Here is a 23,290-nt window from a genome sequence, read left to right as displayed (position 1 = left end):
ATTTCGGATGTGTTGGTGCATGGATTGTCATTGGATAGTGGAAATTTACCATCTTTTAGTGTTGTTCAGTGTTCTAAAAAGTTTGTCAAAATTAACGTAGATAATACACAGGTTCGATTTTCTCTTTTGAAAAATGCGAAACAACTTAAAGGGAAACAGTTCAACATTTATAAGAATGTTTGTATTGGTGATGATGTTACCCCTTGTGTGCGTATTGTGCGCAAGGAACTCCTGGGTATCCGTAAATGTCTAGTTCTGCGCAAGGAACTCCTGGGTATCCGTAAATGTCTAGTGGATAATGGAGTGGAATGCTGGGTACCCCCTATCTTACCCCCTGTTATTTGTATAAAAAAATAACACTGTAACTAAAGTGCTTTGGTATAATACAAAGGGTCTGTTGATACCATAATTTGTGTATTTTGGTTGATTAAGTCTTATTGAAGTTTTGTTAATTTAGTTTTTTTTAGTGATCTTATGATGTCAGGGTTTGTGTTTAGTACTAAGTTGTTAGCCGTTCCGTTAGGAGCTTGAGCTTTTATTCATGGATGGGTTACAGGCAATATTTTCATCGCCTGTTCTTTTTCTTATTAGTGTTTTGAAGTGGATTATTCCACTTTTACTATTGACTATTTACTATTTCCAATTTTACTATTGACCTTCATGAGCTTGATATGAGTGTTTCTATGGATTTTTTGCAGCTTTGTATGTCCTATGGTATATTTCCAACTATTAATATATGCACACGAGTAACCACTTCATCATCGAAGCTTATTGATAATATTTTTTCAAATTTGGTTTTTTCAGTTCCAAGAGTTATTATTACTGATGTATCAGATCATTTTGGGATTTCAACAAGATTTGATATCTATATTCCTCAAAAGTTAGCACCAATAATTCCTAAGAGTCCAGTGCATGTGTTTAGCCAGAGTAACCTTCAAAAATTTAAGCAGGCAATTGCAGAAGTCGATTGGAATAATTTCGCCGATCTTACGGATGATATAAATACGAGTTTTCAAAGATTTTATAACAAATTGATTTTGCTGGCGACAAAAACATGTATAATGGTTCGTTCGCCATCAAGGAAAAATAATCCTAAGAAACCATGGATGTCACCTAACTTGCTGTGTTGTATTAATAAAAGAGATCAACTTTATAAGAATTCCTTAAATAACGGGAATGATCTGATTTCCTTAAGAATTTATAAAAAAAAAATTATAGGAATGCCCTGATTAAATTACTGAGAAATGTAAAAAAAAAATATTTCTTAAATAAATTCACTGAGACTTGTGGTAACCCTGCAAAAACTTGGGAAATAATTAAAAGTGTGATATCGACAGAAAACTCTATTATTCCCGATGAAAAGTAATGCAGAATGGCCTGCCAACGAAGAAGCCAGAAGAGATATGTGCTGCTGTTTCTAAACATTTTGCTAATATTGGCGTAGATTTATCTTCCCGTATTGTATCTTCTGACGATGATCCTTCCTTGGAGTTTTTTATGAAGACCCCAATTGATATTTCTATGTATATGAAACCCTTCGCTCGTGATGAAGTAGAGAAAATTATCTTCGGGAGGAAAAATGCATCGGCAGGTAGTGATTCACTCAATCTCCTGGTGTTAAAAATAGCGTTTCCTTATGTTGCTGATGTTCTTCCTTCCCTCATTAATTTGTGCTTGAAACGGGGAACGTTTCCTGATTGCTTGAAAATTGCTAAGATTACCCCTGTTTTTAAAGGCGGTAGTAAGAATGATCTTGGAAATTATCGGCCTATCTCGGTCTTACCTGTTATTTCTCGTGCGTTAGAAAAGTGTATTAACACTAGAGTTTTTGATCATTTAGAACTGCATAAGCTGTTAAATTCAATTCAATTTGGCTTCAGGAAGGGGAGAACCTCAGAGATGGCATTATCATATACAACTTCTGTAATCAATGGAGCTCTTGACAATAAGCTTAGAGTAGCTGGTCTGTTTGTTGATTTGATTAAGGCATTTGACACTGTTGACTACCTATTACTACTTCGAAAATGTGAATTTTATGGACTAAGTGGGGCTACTTTGGCTTTGCTATGTGATTACCTCAAAAATAGAGAGCAGTATGTTCACATTAATGGATTTTCTTCAAGTAAGAGTCTTGTTAAATTTGGTATCCCCCAAGGCTCTGTGTTAGGTCCTACTCTTTTTTTGATTTTTATTAATGATCGCCAAATGCTGTTGCAACTACTTCTAGAATGAGGGATCTAGTTGATCCTGCACCTTCGGGACCCAGGATCGCTACACCCTTATTTGCTGGTGATGCGACATTGATGTGTGTTGCTTCAACTGAACAACAACCTCCTTCAACAATTAATGAATCAACTATGACATGTCTTTGGTTGAAGATAAACCGGCTTGACCTCAATATAAATAAGTCAAATGTTGTTATATTTTCACGACCCCCAAATTATTATCCTTGGTTTACGGAAATAGCTTCACCGAAGGGAATTATTAAGAGGTCAAGTTGCGTTAAGTACCTTGGGATTATTATTGACGAAATTTTATCATTTAAGTACCATGTAAAAGCTATAAGTAGAATACTATCGCGGAATTTAGTTATTATCCGTAAATTAAAACCTTTTTACCTTCAAATATTTTACGGTTATTATATTTTTCTCTGATTCATCCGTATATTTTGTACTGTTCGTCTGTATGGCTTGGGACATTCCCCTCAATACTTCGCCCAATCCGTGTATTGCAGAATAATGCCATCAGATAATTTTGTGGAATAGGGAACCGTGATTCGGTCAGGTCAATTTACAGTATGATTAATATAATGCCTGCAGCCGGATTGTGTGATTTTTATACACTGGTTTTTATGTATAAGTATTATTATGGGTGTGTTCCAGAATGTTTTACAGGAATTTTTTGGGAAAGATCTGATGTTCATGGTCACAGAACTCGAACAAGTGGAGATATTGAGGTTCCTCGCCTAGTTTCAAGTAGGACTGCTTTTTCATTTATTTATAGAGGGACTAAACTGTGGAATAAGCTTGCTCCAAGTACCAAAGAATTGCCCATTAATCAATTCAAAACCGAGCTGTGTGTAGGGTTACTTCGTAGGTATACCTTTGAAATAGATTGAGATTGATGGATTTAATATTGGCAATAATTTTTATTGTTTTTTTTTTTTTTTTTTGCTTTGGGATCATGATATTATGTTGTTTTATTGTGTATGAATCATTTATTTAAGTTTTTTTTCTCGGTACACGGTTTCACCTTTCTGCTTATTATAGCTTAACTCATTGTTCTTTGTTTTTATTGGTTTTTTTTTCTTCGATTTTTTTGTTCTTTTTTGTTAGTAGCAAACCCTCGCAAGCGACGCTTTTGGTGTGCTACCGATTGATTTTGTCTCTGTTATTTCTTTTGGATAATAAATTAATACTACTACTAAAAAAAAATGATAGACCTGACAATATTCTGGTTTAAAACCCCATTTAGTTTGATTATCTTTCATTTTAAAAATCTGACGGAAGAGGAAAATGGGGAGGGGGTGGCCTGGTGTTGGAGTAACACGGTTATAATTTGTACCTCTTATCATACAGATTGAAATTCCTTGCAAGGTTCCTGCCTCTGCTGCCAGATTGACAATTTTTTGGCCTCAAATCCAAAACAACTTTTACCTTGCAATCAATCAGGTTTGCGTAAAAGAAGCCAGGGTGGCATCAATGGTTCTGCTTTTAACAAGGTTCAACAGGCCCATACTTTCCGTTAATATTTATGTACCAGGCCATTTGTTTGTTTTCCGGGAGCTGGCATTTTTTTCACTAGTCTGAATTCGTCTTTTTCACTGAGTCTGAATTCGTCAGCGTCATGTGAGTCCACTGTTTGGCTTGGGGTCATCTTGAGTAAGGATTTCTGAATCCTAAACTGGTTTTATCTTTCGGCAAGATCGACTAATTTGTGGACGGGTCTTCACCGGGTCATATCAGTCTGCACTATCAAAATCTATAACACCGAATTATGAATTGAATTCGAAATAAATAACTTGTATCGACAAAAATATGTGTAAACCTGAAGCATTATCATTATTGTCGTGCTATTTCAATAGTATGTTAATGGCATCTGGGTGGTTAATTTAAACATATATCCCCCCTCATTGCCTATTATCGCCAAAAGTTTAACTTTTATTCTAATTCCTCTATTTCTAACGCAAGACCAATGAGATAAACTGCTTTTTCGACAAGGTTTCAAGAATGGGAGGGCTTTTCGATGTGCATTTCTTTTAGACGTAACTATTATCCGTTAGGATATTCAATTTAATTTGGCCTCCAATTTGGTAATTGAGCTAACCTCGCTTTTTAAAGCAATTCTTATCTTTTATTACTACCTTAGAAACTTAATACAGCTCAAGCTTCCAAGATTTTTTTTTATGTCAATATATTTGTACCAATCCGTTTAATTTTATTTATCTAGTATGAGACATATTTTCATCAGTGGTCTCTTCCTTTTAAATCCATTCCCTTCAGTGTATATACAATCAATTGGCTATATTGAAGTTACGCTTTAAGCTATTTAATTTTTTCAGTAGAGAACAAATGGCCTTTCGATTGGTTTAAGGGGTTGCAACAGCACCCTTATTTAAGATAAAATGTATTGAAGTAAAATGTTTATTAAAATTATTTTTTTACTGTTTAAAGCTGTAGTTTTTGCTGTTTAGATTGTGATCGTGCGATCTGGTTATATCCTGAAGTTGTGGTTTTAGACATTATGCTTAATAGTTTTGGTAGCATTAAACTCATATTCTTCTTAAAGATACAACATTCGTGGATATGATCTCAATAGAAACTTTCCAGACTACTTCCGTCAAAACACTCGTCAAATTCAGCCCGAAGCAGAAGCAATTCAGAATTGGCTAAAGCAGACACATTTTGTCGTCTCTGGTGGCTTACATGGAGGAGCTTTGGTTGCTTCCTATCCCTTTGATAACAAACCTGCGCAAGGTACTATTTTTGTCTATAAATATGTGGTTGTATTGCATTCATATTGTCAGGACTAATTTTTCTCTCTTTTTTTCTTATATATCCCTTTTATTGTCTGTTTTCAGTTTAGCCATGAAAAAAATTACCGAAAAGCTCTAAATCGAAATCAAAATTGAAACCCATTTCCTATTAGAAATAATTCTCGAAGTCATTGCAGTTTCGAGCTACTGGGTTGCACCGACAATTATGGCAGATGTTATATTTCTAACAAGGTTTAAAAAAGAAGGATATATATTGTGATTGACAAACCGATACGAAACGATAGAGCAGATCTTATAACCACATGTAATTTAACTAAACCAAAGTTCTTTTTGAGATGGGACGAATTTTGATTTTGGACAGCCGAGCTAGGTTGGCAACTTACCTTTTCCTGGGAAATCTAATCGTATACTTGCATCCTTACATGACATGTGTACATTTACACTGAAGCGATGCTGCCAAGCACTGGCCGTTTCCAACTGACGTAATGCGGACTTTGATACGGTGTAATGTTGTCTCACTTTGATCTAAGGCTTCTTCCGTTGAACTATAAATTTGATACGTTCCTTTTAACCATAAATTTCCAGATTGGAAAAAAATCTTGCTTCCTTTTACGAAGATACTAGCGTATTATTAGCACTTAACTGAGAATCCTTTTAAAACAATATAAAAAAGACGGAGCTATGAAGAAAAATAAAAACATTAATTTATTGGTGAAAACTCTGCTGCCTTCCGTCATGTGGAAAAGAAAAGAAGAATTTCTGGATTGGGGCTTTCCAAGACATAAAAACCACGCTGAAACTTTATATTTTCGTTACAGGTTGAACTACCATCGGAAAAAAAAATGAAAAACTTAATCTTGCTTCCTTTTACGAAGATACTAGCGTATTATTAGCACTTATCTGAGAATCCTTTTAAAACAATATAAAAAAGACGGAGCTATGAAGAAAAATAAAAACATTAATTTATTGGTGAAAACTCTGCTGCCTTCCGTCATGTGGAAAAGAAAAGAAGAATTTCTGGATTGGGGCTTTCCAAGACATAAAAACCACGCTGAAACTTTATATTTTCGTTACAGGTTGAACTACCATCGGAAAAAAAAATGAAAAACTTAATCCTTGAACATATTAGGCGTAATAAAGATAAAATAGTTTATTAATAAAATAATTGTCAACCAAGTATTGTGGATTATTTCTAAGATCATTCCCAAAGCGGCCCAGTAATGTCCCATCCATTAAATAGGACTGTCACTAGAGTGAGAAGGCATTAGCTTTCCTTTAATATAAGATTTTATTTATGGTGATTTCTGTGAAAGCAAAATCTTAAATTTCTTGAGGTTTGTGTTAGAAATAGATATTAATCTTGCAATAAAGGCTTAAATTGGTTTAATAAAACTCGAACCTGCAAAAAAGACGGTGCCCCCTCTTTTTCTCTTTAACCATCTGAATTTTCCTTCAAAATCATTCATACTGACAAATATAACCATCTGCCTTCTTGATTTTGTGCTTTTTATCTGAAATCCTAGAACAATTAAAATAATTAATTTATGTTCAAGCGTAACAACTTCTTCTTATATTATTAAAATAAGTGACTTCTCAGGAAGATTCTGCACTTACCCATAATTTTCAATTTTGAAGTCCTCTGTACAACGAGAAGGATAGTATTTTTGCTCTTGGTCTCAAGTGTGATTGTCTAGACTTTTCTCAGGAATAGCAATTAATAGTAGAGTTAATAACGAACCAAATATTTTATAGTTCCATCATATTGTTAGCATATAACTTCTAAAATTTTGGCTTAGTTACTTGGAGAACATTCTTTTTTTTTCCACTAAAATGTTTCAAGTTCACTTATCCAGAACAAGATAAGACTATTAGTGATGGGTTTTTAAGTAAGAATTTAAAATTGTATCTTAAGTTTGAAATGAATTTAAACAAACCAATTAGCTAAATTTATGAGTTTAAACAAACCAAATTGATGATTTTTCAGCCCTTGAAGCCTTCAGTTCGTATTCGTCATCTCTGACGTCTGACAATGACATATTTGAACATCTAGCCACGACCTTCAGTTTTAATCATCGTACTATGCACTTGGGTAAAGCTTGTCGAGGTGATAGGAAAGGTTTCACCAATGGAACAACCAATGGAGCAGAATGGTATTATCTTACTGGTAAGCCACCGATATTGTTTACTTTTCTAGGCTTGCAGGATTTTTTCTTGAAGACTAATAGTTCAGACCCTGATGCAGGCGGCTCATTGTCTATTATCTTCTTCTTCTTCTTCTTCGGAAAATAGCACTTGGAGTCTAAAAACAGTCTCCTTTCGGCTTCTATGAAAAAAATTTCTGCTGGTTTATTTGCTTCAAATAATCTTATTCCTCTTTCCAAATATACTTGCAATTAGTCAAATTAAAGCAGGTTTCAGGGTCACGTCAACCATGCTAAACTATATCATTCTAGCTTAAAGAATGAATAATCTGCCGAAATAGTATTCTTTCATCGTTTCCTGGGTGCTTGATGTTTGGTAGCTCACTTGTATTGGGCTTTATTGTAAGTCTTGGAACAATATTTCTTATTTATTTTCTGACTTTGCAATACTATTACTACCAAAGATGAGGTGCTGTGAAGTCTCAGTGACTAAAGAACAAAATATATAAATGGTCCCCTTCTTTTTTTCCAGTCATATTCTTCTTTTCTCAGGGTCAATGTACCACTTCGAATTCGGAAGTATAGGGCATTTTCTTCACGCGAGGGGAAAATGACTTTATAGGAAAATAGGAAATAGGAAAATCTCGAACAATGAAAAGTTTCTGTTTTTGAAACTTGCATTTCGAAACGTTCCATTGCTCATGTTTTTCGAAATCAACTGAGGTAAGAATAAAAACCGTATAGAAGGATAGAGCATGTTTTTTCACCACAATAGCTTTAAGCTAACAGGATCACGTTAATCAGTGTAATACTCAATCTCTGTTATTGGAAGCATAAAGTAAACTCTCGGTCTCACCGGAGCCCCTCGCTTCTCCTATTAGCAACTCTTTAGTAGAAAGATTGGCAAATTTTTCTGAGTTTGTCCCTTAACCCTTTATGTATGTTAATATTGTAAATTTTTAATTTTACTTAGCAATATTAATCAAACAATTGGTAAGGATTCATTATTTTCTTTCCTGCCGTTTTTAATCTTCTTCAATTATTTGCTTTATGAGTTCAATGGGTCAACCATTACAGACTAAAATGTCTTTTATGTAGTTTAGTTTATAAATTATTTTACTATCGGAGCAAACTTTCATAACTCGACCAAGAGATTACCCCGCCTCTTTTCACAGATATGGGTTGTGTGAAGAGAAATAAAACACGATCATTATGGGTGGAATTCCTATAGGTACAAAATTCAAGATTGGGAACATTTTTCTCAGAATAAGGACAACCAAGAAAGAAGCTTTCTTGAATCTTCAACCTTCAACGTATATTAAAAACTTTTGTCAAAAGCATTCAAATGTACCGAAAAAATCATTCTGAGAATAATGACCGTGATCCTAAACGGACAGAAAATCATTACCAAAACCGGTCCAGAAAGAATGTTCCACTGGAAAACTATCTAAAGTGGAATTTTTGCTGAAATTTATATAGAAACTTGTAAAGTAAGGAGATAAAACTGTTCCCATTACCAAACCCATAATTTGAAAAAAGAATTCTCCTGGAACCTAAAATATAGAAAAAAAAAATATCAGACGTATTGACTCTTTCTCTCAAGTCTACCTTTTAAAACAGTGGAAACTTTAGCGTAAAGAGCGGGGCGTTGAGGAGGGAACAGCTCCTTTCATATACGGAGTAATTTCTGTTCGTTTTAAGTTTTAATGTCGCTCCTTACTTTCAGTTAAAAAAACGTGTTTCTTTATTTAATTTTTGAACGTTTTTGAATTAATGCATGTTTTGATTTTGGCTCTCCGCAAATGAATACTTAGAACGAAATATACATATTTTTTTGGGGGGAGAGGCTAAATGGCTTTTTCTTAGTTTTGATCGGACGATTTTGAGAAAAAAGGATTGGTGGAGGAGGCTTAGTTGCCCTTCAATCTTTTGGTTACTTGAAAAGGCAACTAGAACTTTTAATTTCTTACAAATGTTTTTATTCATAAAAAATATACGTAACTTCCGAATTAACTTTCGTAACGAACTTCTATATTCGTATATTTTCATTACGTATATGAGGGGTTTGCCCCTCTTTAATACCTTGCTCTTTACACTAAAACTTAAATTTTGTCCCAGTTCTTTAAGAATGACCCCTGAATCACAAAGACCCCTGAATCGCCGTAGAAAAAATAGTTGAAACTACTAAAAATACTTTAGCGTAAAGAGCAGGTATATAGGAGGAGATGAACCCCTCATAGGCTTAACAATTTCTGTTCGTTTTGTTTTAATGCTGCTCCTTACTTTCAGTTGAAAAAACTTTTTCTATTTATCTTTTCATTGTTTTTTTTTGTTTTATGTAATATTAGAAAATCCTGCGAGAGAGAAATTCTCTCCTCCCATGACAAATTCATCCATGGAAAGATCTTCCCATGTACCCCCCCCCCTCAACCCCCTGCATATCCAAGAATAAAACTCTCCTGAAAACGTCTTTACACTTCCTAATAACCATTACTGTATGTAAACACTGGTCAAAGTTTGTAGCTTGTAGCCCCTCCCTTGTGGACTGTGAGGGAGTAAGTTGTCCCCAAAGACATAGTTATTAGGTTTTTCGACTATGCTGAACAAAATCACTATCTCAGAATTTTGACCCGTTGACTTTGGGAAGGAATGAGCGTGGAAGGGGGTTTAGGTGCCCTCGAATATTTTTGGCCAATACGAAATTTCATATTTTTGTAGATAGGAGCAATATTTTTGGCCAATACGAAATTCCACATTTTTGTAGATAGGAGCTTGAAAATTTTATAGTATGGTTCTCTGATCTGTCTTCTGGCAAAAAAAACGAAATTCCACATTTTTGTAGATAGGAGCTTGAAATTTTTTGCTATAGGGTTCTCTGATACGCTGAATGCGATGGTGTGAAGATTCTATGACTTTTAGGGGGTGTTTTCTCCTATTTTCCAAAATAAGGCAAATTGTCTCAGGCTCGTAACTTTTGATAAGTAATACTAAATTTGATGAGACTTATATATTTTAAATCAGCATAAAAATGCGATTCTTTTGATGTATCTATTAGTATCAAAATCCCATTTTTGAAGTTTCGTTTACTATTGAGCCGGATCGCTCTTTACTACAGTTCGTTACCACGAACTGTTTGATAAAAATATTGAAACAAAAAGTGTTTACGATTCTCCAATGTTTCTTATATATCGTATTTTTACTTTTTTATTTTATTTTTCGTACTTTTCCTCTCACACATGCAAAAAAGTCTAGCTTACGTTTTTGGCCGCAACCTAAGCCATCCGAGGTTGAAGGGTCTAAAATGTGTTTTAAAATGACTAATAGGTTCTTTAATAATTCTGATCTACTAAGTAACTCACTGGATTTAAATTTATTAGGACTTTGCTCAAGGAAGCATGAAAGTATTAAAAATAAATTGAAGAAAGAAGCCGCTCTTTTTAGCCCCGTGCTTGTAAAAATGTGTTTTATTTTTATAGCCCATTGCTTATTGGGATACAAATTTTCAATTCATCGAATCAAACGAACCGGTTGATTTTCTTTTAGTGGATCACATAGTTTTCTTAGACAAAAAAGGTCTACAATTTGTCGAAAGGTCAAAGTGTTAATGCACACTCTGAATACACAAGAAGAGAGGGACTTTCCAACTCTCAGTATTTATACAACTTTCGCAGATATATTAGCGGATTATTAAAGGTTGCATCCACAGGGTCATATCTACGTAACGGGAGGTAGGTGGGAATCAGCATTGACTGGTGCAAGAAATGCTTCCGAAGATCTCTTAAGACTAGAAAGCATAGTTTTATGAACTGTTCTTCAAATTGTTTTCTCCCTGTGAGAGAAATTGGGTGCCCCGCCCCTTCTGTATTTTAACTTATTCTTGAAATACAATTAATTTTTACTGTGAATCAATTATAGACATTGATTACAAAAACAAATGTTAAGCATTGACATATCCAGAAAGCACATAAAGCAAGTAAATTTACTGAAAATTATTAAATACCAAAAATAAGCACTTTAGTTAGGTTAGGGTCATTTGTTTGTGTTTCCTAGCTACGCCACCGCCAAAATAAAGTCTAATTTTCTGATCGCCTGATCATATTTTGAATTTATCATTTTTATGTTTCAGTTCTGTTTAGTTGTTTTTTCTTCGTTTAATAGTTTTTAAGCCTGAAATTCGAATAAAGCAAATTATCAATAGTAAACTGTCACATTACAAAAATTCCTAAAATGTACTTGATTAGATGATATTCCTTAAAGCTTTATAAATTTTATTGATACCATAAAAAAAGAAGAAAATAAGCAGTGCTGGAATTGGGGATTGTATTAGAATCGAGACATCAAGGAAGAATAGGGATTAGAAGTGGAATAGACAAAAATTCCGGCATCATTCCATTACTAAATTTTACCAAAAATATCAAATATATCGGACGTGATGCTGGGAAACTGAGGGCGTTTTCGAGGTCAGCATGCTAAATAGTATAGAACTCAGAAAAAATGTATTTAGCATTTTTCAAGTTTTTAATTTCGCAGGTCTGTTTTATTTTATGGGAGCCATTGCAAACCATCCAACACTGTTCAATAATTGCACATGGAGCAACATGATTGAATTCTGTTGCAATAATGTGTGTAACTTGTGCATGTGACGACAGCGTGTTTCTTTGGTGCTACTATTTGTATTCGTATTCTCACTTGAACTAGTAATTAATAGTTTTCAGTTCACAGAGACTGTTCAGTTGTAGTTATAGTTCACTAATATACGATTTATGTTTTGGTCATAAGAAGCAGTGAAATCTATCCTTATTTTAGGTGGGATGCAAGATTTCAACTACATTTGGCATGGTGTTTTAGAAGTAACGTTCGAGCTTTCCTGCTGCAAATATCCACCTGCCAGTCAGCTGGAATCTTTTTGGGAAGATAATAAAAAGGTAGCATTTATATTACACCAATATCCAACTATATATTCAGGAAGGAGGAGGGCTCACGCCCCTCCCCATTCAAGATTTTAACATTTCCTAAGGTTTTTTTTTATTCTTTCATAAAATGTTTTAGACGCTTTTAGGTTCTAAACTATCTTTTTATGTTTAGAAGTTTTTGCTTGTTAATGGGCCTCTTATATCTAAATCTCTTTTTTTCGTAATTTCATTGGAAAGTACCTTTTTTTACTTTCATCGGAAAACTGTAGAAAAATGCCTCTTCCCTAGATTTTGAAAAATATATTTTGTGATCGCCCCCCTAAATTTTGTGGATTGAATCCTCCGATTATTTCTAGGTCCTACTCATTACTAGCTGAGCCTGTTGTTGTATTACGATAGATGAAGCTAGTCTTAATATTATATTAGCTATAGGCTTCCTGATCACTTGGTTAAGCCTATGTTGGTTAATTACTAAATTATCGTTATGATTAAATAATCACTAAGTTTTTAAATTTGTCCAATTTAAGTCACTTTAACTGTTCATCTATTCATTTAATGTTCAAAAGGCTCTAAAGACGGATCTACTCCGTCTTTGTTCTTACCTGATGGCTAGAATTACCTAGAACAAACCCCCTGTCTCATTAGGAACTATCTGCACCGCTTCTTACCCTATGTAATAATTGTCAGAGCTTTTCTTGTTCCAGCGACTGGCTTAGGTTAGTCCGAACTAGCACTAATCTAACCATAAATTAATTTTTTGAAATTCCAGTTAACATATAGCTGTTGCTTATCGCCTTCGTTCTTAAACATGACGTGTTAGCGTTTTCACTCAGCATAATACCTACATCATAAGTGTAAGTTTTATAATACTTAAGGTCATAATTTTTGTATCATTAGCCTTTCTGAAATCCAATAATCACTATGTATAACACGTTTACAAGTTAGAATCTTTAGCCCATAGCCTACTGTCAAAATGCTACAGTTTAAAAATTAGTTTATATATTTATAAAGTTTCAAAGTGTGTGCATTAAAAATCATGCAGAAGTCATGAACTCATGAGTTGGTAATGGAATTTAGATTCCATCATCTAGTTGGGCTCCAGCTGGACGGCTTGGATTACCTCGCAATTCAATGAATTTCTCATGCTCAACGGCTGAACTGACGGATGATCACTTCTCAGATGAAGTTAACTCCCGACACGTTATGGTGGTCATGTCGGGGTCAGGCTGTAGGCTAGTTTTCCTGTATCGATCTGCCATTCCTGCACAAATTCACTTTAAAATTTGTTCAAGATCTGCTATAGCAACGCTAGAGGACATTCTCATAAGCAACTTGAAGGCTTCAAGAACAAATTTGGGTTTTCTCAGGTCATTTTTCATTTGTAAGCACGCTTAAATAAATCCCGAATGCATTGATAGGGCAGGGGTATCTTCCTTTATTTACCTTTATGCGACGCTCTATTTCACTTTCTAACTATGTTAATCTTTTCTTAAAATTTTTTTAGGCGTTGTTGCAATACCTTGGAGAGGCTCATCGAGGCATACGTGGTATTATAAGTGATGAAAATGGACAACCCATTCCGAAGACTTCTGTAAAAGTGAGTATATATATATTTTTAAATACATTATTTCTATTTATTTTCTTCTGAGAGTTTTTGCAATGTGAAAGCACATTAGCTTTTCAGCACTATCTTACTTCTGTTTCATTGTTTCAAAATTATTAGTAGTATTACCATCATAGCTACTACATTTTCTTACACAAAATGTACTTAAGCTGTTATAGAAAGGTTATAAAAAGTGCTATAGAGAGGGACAATACTGTGTTGCATAAAAAAGGCCACTAATCCGGTAATTTTGTATCTATGCTATCGTTCAAGCACTACAGAAAAATCCCTATAAATCCCTTTGTGTTAGCTATATTCATTGGTTTTGTAACCACTCTATTTTGTCTTTTTCGTGTTTTATTGATCCTTCACAAGCAAGAGATCAGCGTACTTTGCGCATTTGATTTTCGGTTCTTAAATTATGACGTTTTCGTTATCTCTTCGTTTTAAAGTCCAGCCCCTACATTTTTCTCCACTCTTTGTCTTGAATTATTTTCTTGATACATCTTCTAAAGTAAATGTTAAAATGCATCTGTGATATATAGAGTATATCCCGATTCCTTTAAATCAGTTTCAGTTTTAAAACTTAACAGTTTGATGAAACATCTGTTGTATCGGTTTTGGAAATGGAATTTGTCAATTGAACATACTTCATTTCTTTGAAGTAATGATAACGTAACAACACTACTTTCAGGGAAGCCATTGTAGTATCCCTTGTGCGAGGAAGGAGGGGAAAGATTCTATAATTTCTTTTTGTCTAACCATTGAACAAATTAACCATATGTTTTATTATATTTTCAAGAATCAATATTTATGAAACTTTCGAATCTCGAGAGATTCAAACATCTTCAAAAATCTAAAATTTATATGATACATAAATTTAAAATTATGAAATTGCTGACTTGTAATTGTGCTTGTAATTTGCTTTTGTATTTTTTAGTAATATTTAATTTATTAAAAGTAATTCATTTCTTAAAATTTGCTTTACAGAATTTTTACATTTATTCCGTGAAGACTAATTCGTATGAAAATGCCGAAAATAATCCTTGAAGAGTCTATAGCTTTAACGTATTTTAATCTTTACAGGTATCAGGTCGAGACGTAGGAATGCAGACAACGCCTCTTGGTGAATATTGGAGGGTGCTGCTCCCTGGAAACTATCTTCTCGAAGTAAGTGTTACATTCTTTTTTATATTTGGGAATAGCTTCTAATGTCAAGACACTAGAAAAAAAAATTATATATGTGAAAATAAAAAAAAATATATGGTTAAAATAAAATTGGTCGTTCATCGTAGTGTTGATGCCCTTGCGATCTAAAGTTGAGAAAATAGCTCGCTAATTTGGATACCCTATATAATAAATAAACTGATAATCATATGACAGTATTTTCAAATATATACTAACTCCTGCCTTACGTGCCTGCTTTCTGATTTCATAGTTAATGGTTTAATCCGGTATTTTAGTAAAACTAAATTCAGTAACGTAAATTGAGGAAAACCGGGGACATATCTTCTTGGAGATATTACTCTCCAAAGGAGAACCCGACCATTAGATAATTTGATTCAGTTCGAGAGGTAAGCGCGAATAAACACAAACCACTATCCAAATTTGGATTGATATTTCCCACATTCACTATTTGAATTTGTTTGTAAACAAAACAGTTACACAAACATAATATCAGCCACTCCGAATGGACAAAATTAACTAGAAATGTATTGAAGTTTTATTGTTTGAAAATTTTATTGATACCTAATTGCTTGGAATGGTTTTAGTTTTTGTTTGGAATTCCACATACTCAAGCCACGGATCTCCCAACATTACTCTATATTCTGAAAAATGATTGATCGAGATCAGTATATATATATATTCAGTATATATATATATATATTTGAAGCATAAATTATATGCTTCAAATATATATATATATATATATATATATATATATATATATATATATATATATATATATATATATATTATGTTTTTTCGACTTATTTCGCATGTGAATGTAAATGTTTTCAAATTGGGGAGTAGAAAAAATTCTTTAATTGAATCCAGCTCTAGCAAAGTTATGTGACTTTCCAAGGGAAAACATTATCATTGATCAAAAATGTGCCAAAAAATTCTTCACTCAGTCGTAATTTTAAAAGAGTAAGATCTGCGGACACAACCTTGATCTAAGCCTATAAAAATCACAAAGCTGACCCAACAATGTTGTCCAGTAGTTTTAATATTACTAGACGTAACTTGACCCTTACTTTATAAAGTAACTTAAACAGAATATAAATCATGTATAGAAAAGATAAAAAGCGAATTGATTTTATTAACTTTTTATTAGAATAGTTTTTAAGGTTTCAACTGTTTTACTTTGTCCTGTGGTCTTTTATTTGTGTTTTTACAGCGAAAAATTTCATTTTGTCATTCTTAGCCAGAGTGGTCTCGGAAATTATTGAATCAAAGTCTAAATTCCCCATCCTTACTACCCGAATAAATTGATTTATTATTGCCTAATTTTATATTTTTTAGCCTCGAAACATGTCCATATCAGAAATGTTTAACTTCGTCTATCCAAATGTCAATACAGCAATGTCCAGCTCAGTAACTGTCACAATTTTTTTATCCTCTTATTTTTCAAAGCAATAACGCCTTTAGTCATAGTGTTTGTTTATAATTACCTTTTATATAACCTTATTATTACCTTTATTATTACCCCATCTTTACCTTCATATTATTACCCTTAATGCCAATTTTTACAAATCTTAAAGACTTAAACGAGGGGTTCTGTCGATTTGTTCCTATAACTGTAAGCAAAATTTATGCGAATCACTACTGTCTTTGTCAGTCGGTTCGACAGAGGTATGTCACTATGACTGATCTTCTGATGTTTCTCTTGATTTAGTCTCCAACTATAATTCTATTCTTGACTCCCTGTCTAAATTTTCCCTTCTTTTTACCTTAATAAATTGAATATGTATAGCATAATTTATGTTCCCTATCAAAACATCAAATTTCATAAGTTAAAAGGCAATACGGAATTTTCTTTCCTCATCATCACATTCTGTGTAGTGATTTTTGTATTATTTAGGGTGCTGGGACCTCAAGAAAAGTCCCATCAGTGCATGCTAGGGATCAGTAATTCCTTAAATCTGCACAGCGCTTAAACCAGCTTATGACAAGAGAACAAGAAGTTCCCGGGACCTCCAGTCATCAAAATTCCCGTGTATTGCTATGTCGCTAACTAATCTATAATTTACTCCACTTTTTAAGGTTATCCTGTTATACTGTTTATAGTCATGGCTCTAGTTAGGTGAGCTTATGAAAAAACCGCTCGATGCCGCTGTGAGGCCACGCAGATAAGATATCTATGGTGGAAATAGTGATAGGAAAAAGATCTTATATGGGACCGCAAACCCATAACACCAAAAAAGACCTAGCAATTTTTTTCTTTTTGTGTCAATCTTTCATGCTTTCATTTTTTTTCAGGTTTATAAAGAAGGATTTGAGCCAAGAGAAATACCTTTTGCAATTCAAGAGGGTATTCCAGCCGTTTTAAACGTCACTCTAAGACGCGACCGTTCGGTAAGTTGCATTCATTGATTCTTTATTTTACCAGGCTTGATTTTTTCGATTTATTCGTTTTTACTTCGTTTTAACTTTAAGCAAGAAATCGACGAAATAACGTTGAATTTTGTGAAAAGTAGTTTAATTTACATTAATAACAGGACATCTAAAAAGTTTTGATTAAAAAAAAAAAGTTTCGTAAATGTATTGTAGTAAAAAAAACATAGCGAATTTTTTAAATAGTCAGTGTAGGCTTTTTTCTTTTATTAGAAATGGCACTAAATTTTATTGATATGGAGTATACTTATTGCTTAGAAACATGCTAACTTCCACATAATAGAAGAAAAAGCTATTTAGCATTTACCTATAACGTGCTAGATGTTGTAACGTCTTCGTGGCCGACTTAATATTACAGATATCACTTTACTTTTTTATTAAATTGCTTGCTTATTTTGTATTCATACCGGCTGGTGAGTGAAGAGAACGTCACTAACTACCTCCAGGAAAACCAATTTACGCATGAAATGTACTTTGTACAGCATTTTTTGGGAATATTTTGTGTCACATTTAAGAGATTAATTACTCGTCCTAGAGAAAGATTAAATAAAAAAACAAGTTTTTCTTAACTAAAAGTAAGGAGCGACATTAAAACTTAAAACGAACAGAAGTTACTTCGTATATGAAAGGGGCTGCTTCTTCATCAACGCCCCGCTCTTTACAATAAAGTTTGACTCTTTCTCCCAACTCTTCTTTTTAAAACAGTAAAAAACTTTAGTGTAAAGAGCGGGGCGTTGATCAAAAATTTTGATACCAATAGCTACATCAAAAGAATCGCATTTTAATGCTGATTTTGATGTTACTATTAGTGTCAAAATTCAATTTTTTAGAGTTTTGGTTACTATTGAGCCGGGTCGCTTCTTACTACAGTTCGTTACCAAGAACTGTTTGATGAGTAGTTTCAACTAAAAATTGCATCTTCATCACTCGTTTTTCAGTTTCTTGCTAGGTCTGAAATGCTTCCAGAATATACTGGATGTCTGCAATTCTCAACACAATAGAATTTAGCCAACATAATATAACAAATAGAATTTAGCAAAAAGAAGGACTTAAGATTCTCATCGTTGTTTTATGGCTGACGGAGGTTCCAGCTGCGGTTAATTGCCTTAGCAGAGTCTCTCGTGAATCCTGTTATCAATTCATCTTCAGCATTCCTATATGAACCTGAGGTAGAAGAAGCGGATTTTGACTTAATCAGAATCTTTTTAGTCATGTAGGTTATGTCTTTGAAAAATAGTTTGACAACTATAAATTTAGTGTTGTTCAAGTTTGTTGAGAGACTTGTCTTGCTACAGCCGTGGTGATTTTAAAACCTGAAACGATCGGAAGTAAAGAAATAAAGCAATATAAAAAGCGAAACTGAAAATGAAAAAAATACTATGAATGAATAAATTAAATTTAAGACTTATAGAAATGAAAAAGAATAATTGATTCAATCTTAAAAATAGTAGGTATTACTGTAAATGAATAAATGAAACCCGAAACGAACATGAACAAAAGGGGATAATCAAGTCAAACTTAAAACAAACAGATATTACCGCCAATAAGAGTGGGTTACCCTACGCTTCAGCTCGTACAGGATGCAGCCGCCTAGTCAAGTGCCTAGCTAGTGAGCCCCCCCCCCACGTCTGTCAGGGCTTAATTTTTTATTGCAACAAGCCACTCTGCAACTGTATTGTGTTTCTCACCTCAGTTGTGGTTTTACAAGGTTTTCAAAATACTATTCATTCATGAAGTTATTTAGTTACAAAATGGAAAAATAGTGAAATTTACAGGTTGCTTTAAAGCCATGAGTGCAATACTTTAAATTTAGCCCTAAAAGCAACAAGCTACTAGTACTTTTAAAGAACATCTATGGAAATATTCTATACGTTTTACCATTATTAGTGGGTAAAAGGCAATTAATATCATAGATCAATAAAAATGAAACCAGACAAAGTTACTTGAAAATTAAATAATAGGAGAGCATGTAAACATTTATTTCCGGAAAATGAAATTCTGAAAATTGGAAGTAAATTTAGTGTTGGTGATATATTTCAGGGGTGGTAAAACTAAAAGTGATTTTGACCAAATTATCTACGACATTATGTAACTTATTTTTTTTTCAAATTATAGATTTAGTCAACTTAATAATCAAATAATTATGGAAAAGTAGTTATTAGTGTTTTCTTTTTATAAGAGTAATTATCAAAATGAAATCCTTGATAGGCTCTTACTATACAAAATGGATGTGAATGAATAAAATACATTACTCAGTGATATTATTTAAAGTTTTAAAAGTGATCGCCTAATAGTTCATTAAGCTACTGTAGAATAAGTGAAATTTCTTGGATATATTGAAGAGATGAGTATGTCATTGTTCTCAATCAGGGGGAAGAGGAATTCTTATAGTATTAAGGACAGTGAAAATGAAGTTTTATTGTTTGAAGTGACTAAGTGAAAATGTTCCACAACTATGTATATCTTTCAAAACTGAAAAATTTGGGATTCAATTTTTAATAAAAAATACCTTCATATATAATAATGCAGATTTCGAAAGTAGTGGGCACCAGATCTAAAAAAGAAAAGAAAAAATGTGTATTAAAAATCAGCCATAAATCAGCTAAAAATATGTGCACGGAACAACTTAAGAAGCTGTAGCTGTCCTTTCAAGGTCTTGTTGTCTCTTAGAATCAACAGGTTGTTAATTTTGAAATTTTGATGTGACAAAAAGTGTTTTAGTAAAAAAAAACACAAATTTAAATAATTAGTTCTCCTGATTTATTATTACGGTTCAACGTGGAAACACCGACGAAAATGTTATGCATGTAATGTTAAAAAGAGATAGTAGTTTTCAGATATGAATAGACCTAAATTAATCTGAGAGTGAATTTTTTTTCTGATGTCCTTGTTACTTTAAGCAATTATTAAGAAAATGAAGGATCAGAACACTCCCCTGTCCCTACTTTTTGTTTGGAAAACCCAAGATATATTGATGAAACCTTCAGAAGATTGGCATTTATTTATGCATTTCAGGCATTATGAAAAGTCAATTTTCATTTTTCTACATTTGATCACAATAAGCTTAACCATGTTTTGATATGGAGTAACGTAAGAACTATACTGAACTATAATTTCACAAGAATATAGCTGTTGTATTTATCAAAATTGATTCTTGTTCTTTACAGCGAATATGAATTTTCATCCTGCTTTCGATTAAACTCCATAGTTGTATAATTCAATTCTTGGTTGTTTTTTTTTTTTTTTTTCAGACAAAATTAAGAAGCCAATGAAGTTGCACATAGTAAAACTGTTAAACTTTCTTTGCCATTTTAAAACTGTTTGAAAATAGCTTTAGGTGGTTCCTTCACTTAGACATCGTTTTTTTGTATTTAATAAAAGTAAAGTTGTTAAGTCGAAGAAAAAATAAAGCTTCTTATTTCACGGTTACTTTTAGATGTTTAGTATTAAGAAATTACGAATTAGGACCAACTCAAAGAATCCCTCTTGGTTTTATTCTATTGATAAGACTTCAAGGTCTTCATTTTCACTGATTTTCTTCTAAAATGCTATAAATTCAAATTTTGTGGAAGAATTCTGAATTTCCATCTCCAATGCAAATTGGTAAGGTATTTAATGTTGAACATTGTAGAAGCTCCATTCTGTAAATTAAATTGCAGGCAAAAAAAAATGCTTGCTTCCGAAACTAATTTCTTCTGTTGATTCCCTCCACGTCAAATTTCAACGAAAGCGTTGGGGGATATCTTTTTCAACTACGATTTTTATTTCTGATTTTGCTCCATTTTATTTGAAGTACACCTTTGACTCTCCTGCCTCCGTTCCGACTCTGTTCTCTAGTACTTGGTGTTTGCGTTGAAACAAAAAATCTTAACTCTTTAAACTTAACAATGCTCTTAAATTAAAGTTTCATTTTAGGTGGGCTCTCCTTCAGCAGTTCAAAAATTGTCTTCAATTCAGCCCCAAGAACCTCATCAAAGTGGAAATGGGTTTTTCAATCGATTCTTCAGCTTCTTCGGGTAAATGCTCTGTATATAGTGATTTTTATTTTAGTTATCGATGCGACAAGTATTATTACTTATCAAGTATGATTACTTATTAACCAAGTACGATTATTTAGTTTCTCAAAATGGATGCGGGTCATGCCTGACAAGTATGGTGTCGTGTAAAGTTTAAAACATAAATCTTATTTTTTATATGTTTTTTAGTTTTATCCACCACAATATAGGTTGCGCCAAGGGAGGGAGAGGGAACGTGTCAATCGAACTTACCGTTTAATTGACAATGTCTTGGCAATCTTACTCAGAAGTTGACTAAACCCTCCAAAGAAGTGAGTATTTCTTCAGTAGTCTTGAAATTAAACGGAAGCTGGTTTAAGTAGAATTAAACAAAATATTTAAAACCAAATAAAAATCAGCAATTAAATGTACAAGTGAGTCATTCAAACTTTAACATGGGTGAAATGGAAATTTAAAAATGATTACTGTCAATGGTTTTGGACTGCTATTCAGCAAAAATAGAAACAATTCAAAATTAGCTTGAATTAAGCTTAACTTTAACATCTTAAAATTTATATTTTAATTAATCATCTTAGTGGTTTTTTGGCCAACCAGAAATTCAAAAAACTTAGTCAATCTTCTTTTTTTTTCAAACTCTTTTCCTGTTTTGTAAACTGTCGAGGCTTGGCTAGTTTTAAAACGTAGATTGATTGCAAAAATTTGCACAAACGTACCTATTAGGCTCTTCTAGAAAAAGTAGGAATTTTTTCTTCTGTCCGATGTAAAGCAAAATTTTAAATAAAGCTAAGTAAAATAATTATAATCAAAATTTTTATCCTTTCGTTTACGATTAATAAATTTTAGACAACGCTGCCCTTCAATTTGTAAATAAAATCAAAATATTCGAATATATATGACGGTCAAAACTTTTTGAGTTTAAAAAAATGGTTTTATTAAAAAAAATTCCTGTTATTCATGTATCTTTTTACTTTGTTTCTTACATTGAGTTTTATGCTTTTGCTGGGTAGTGTCAGATGGCGCTGGTTATTTGTTTTTCTTTGAGGGGAACTGGTGTTTCCTTTCTTAGTAGTATTCCTTGGTTTTTGGAGCAGACTGCATCGGCACATTTCTAAATAGTAAAAGAAAAACGTAGATTGAACTGTGTATCTAGAGTGGAGAGCCAAAGATTGGTCCAAACTCTTGAGTTGGGAATAATCCTCGCTTGCCGCTCATGGTGTTCATTGCTATTTCTCTCCAAAACATATGGTGTGAAACCTGTCATACATTGTGTACTGGAAAATAATTATAGAAAAGTTTCATTTGTACTTTGAAATGACATATTTTGAGTAAGGTTTTTGAAAACGATTAATTTTTTTCTTGGCGATTGGGCTTTCGCTTTCAAAGAGAATGAAAACTCCCGAAGTTTGTTAAATGATCTAGTTGTCTGAGATTTTTATTTTGGTTTCCTCATTTTAACCCTTTTGAACTTTTTGTTTCTACATTTGTGCAGTTCAATTGGTCGAACGGGGGCAAAATCTAGTTTATTTGTTGAGATTTTTAGATAGTATTTACATCTGTTTATTTATATACTTTGCTTATTTATATTATCATATTTGATTTACAATAAATGTGTGCTAATTTTATAGTCTATATTTTTGACAATTTAGAATATATCTAAATATGGCGGCATCCACATATATTCAGGCGGTGGTATAATTCCGTAATCTAATACTTTATTGGATTGGATATGCATTGGAATATTTGAACATAGCTATTCGCCTGTACTTGTTTCAATTGCTAATATATATATATATATATATATATATATATATATATATATATATATATATATATATATATATATATATGTGATTTGGATCGGCTTAGAAGTAAATGACTGAAGGAATTCGGCTGTGTTAAGGGGAGGGGGATAATTTGCCCTCCGATCATTTTCAACTAATAAAATGGGCACTAGTCCTCAATTTCCAATCATATGAGCTTTTTTGAAGTTTCTGCGACAACAC

The 23,290-nt window shown here is 32.9% G+C and overlaps 1 protein-coding gene across 2 annotated transcripts in view; it reads left to right on the top strand.

Moving 5' to 3' along the window:
• LOC136032051 (carboxypeptidase M-like) overlaps positions 1–22,909 on the top strand; it is a 103,662-nt gene extending 80,753 nt beyond the window's left edge. For both annotated transcript variants that reach the window (XM_065712155.1, XM_065712156.1), the window contains exons 6-12: positions 4,789–4,976; positions 6,981–7,160; positions 11,944–12,062; positions 13,555–13,647; positions 14,740–14,823; positions 17,137–17,232; positions 21,187–22,909. In XM_065712155.1, the coding sequence (XP_065568227.1) occupies positions 4,789–4,976; positions 6,981–7,160; positions 11,944–12,062; positions 13,555–13,647; positions 14,740–14,823; positions 17,137–17,232; positions 21,187–21,291 (865 nt within the window). In that variant the 3' untranslated portion in view covers positions 21,292–22,909. The remainder of the gene's footprint in view (positions 1–4,788; positions 4,977–6,980; positions 7,161–11,943; positions 12,063–13,554; positions 13,648–14,739; positions 14,824–17,136; positions 17,233–21,186) is intronic.
• Positions 22,910–23,290: the final 381 nt, after the last annotated feature.

This window comes from Artemia franciscana, chromosome 10 (assembly GCF_032884065.1).
Source record: "Artemia franciscana chromosome 10, ASM3288406v1, whole genome shotgun sequence".
In the NCBI taxonomy this organism is placed as follows: domain Eukaryota; kingdom Metazoa; phylum Arthropoda; class Branchiopoda; order Anostraca; family Artemiidae; genus Artemia; species Artemia franciscana.
Note: the sequence above shows the minus strand (reverse complement) of the source record. Positions and strands in the feature narration are given on the sequence as shown.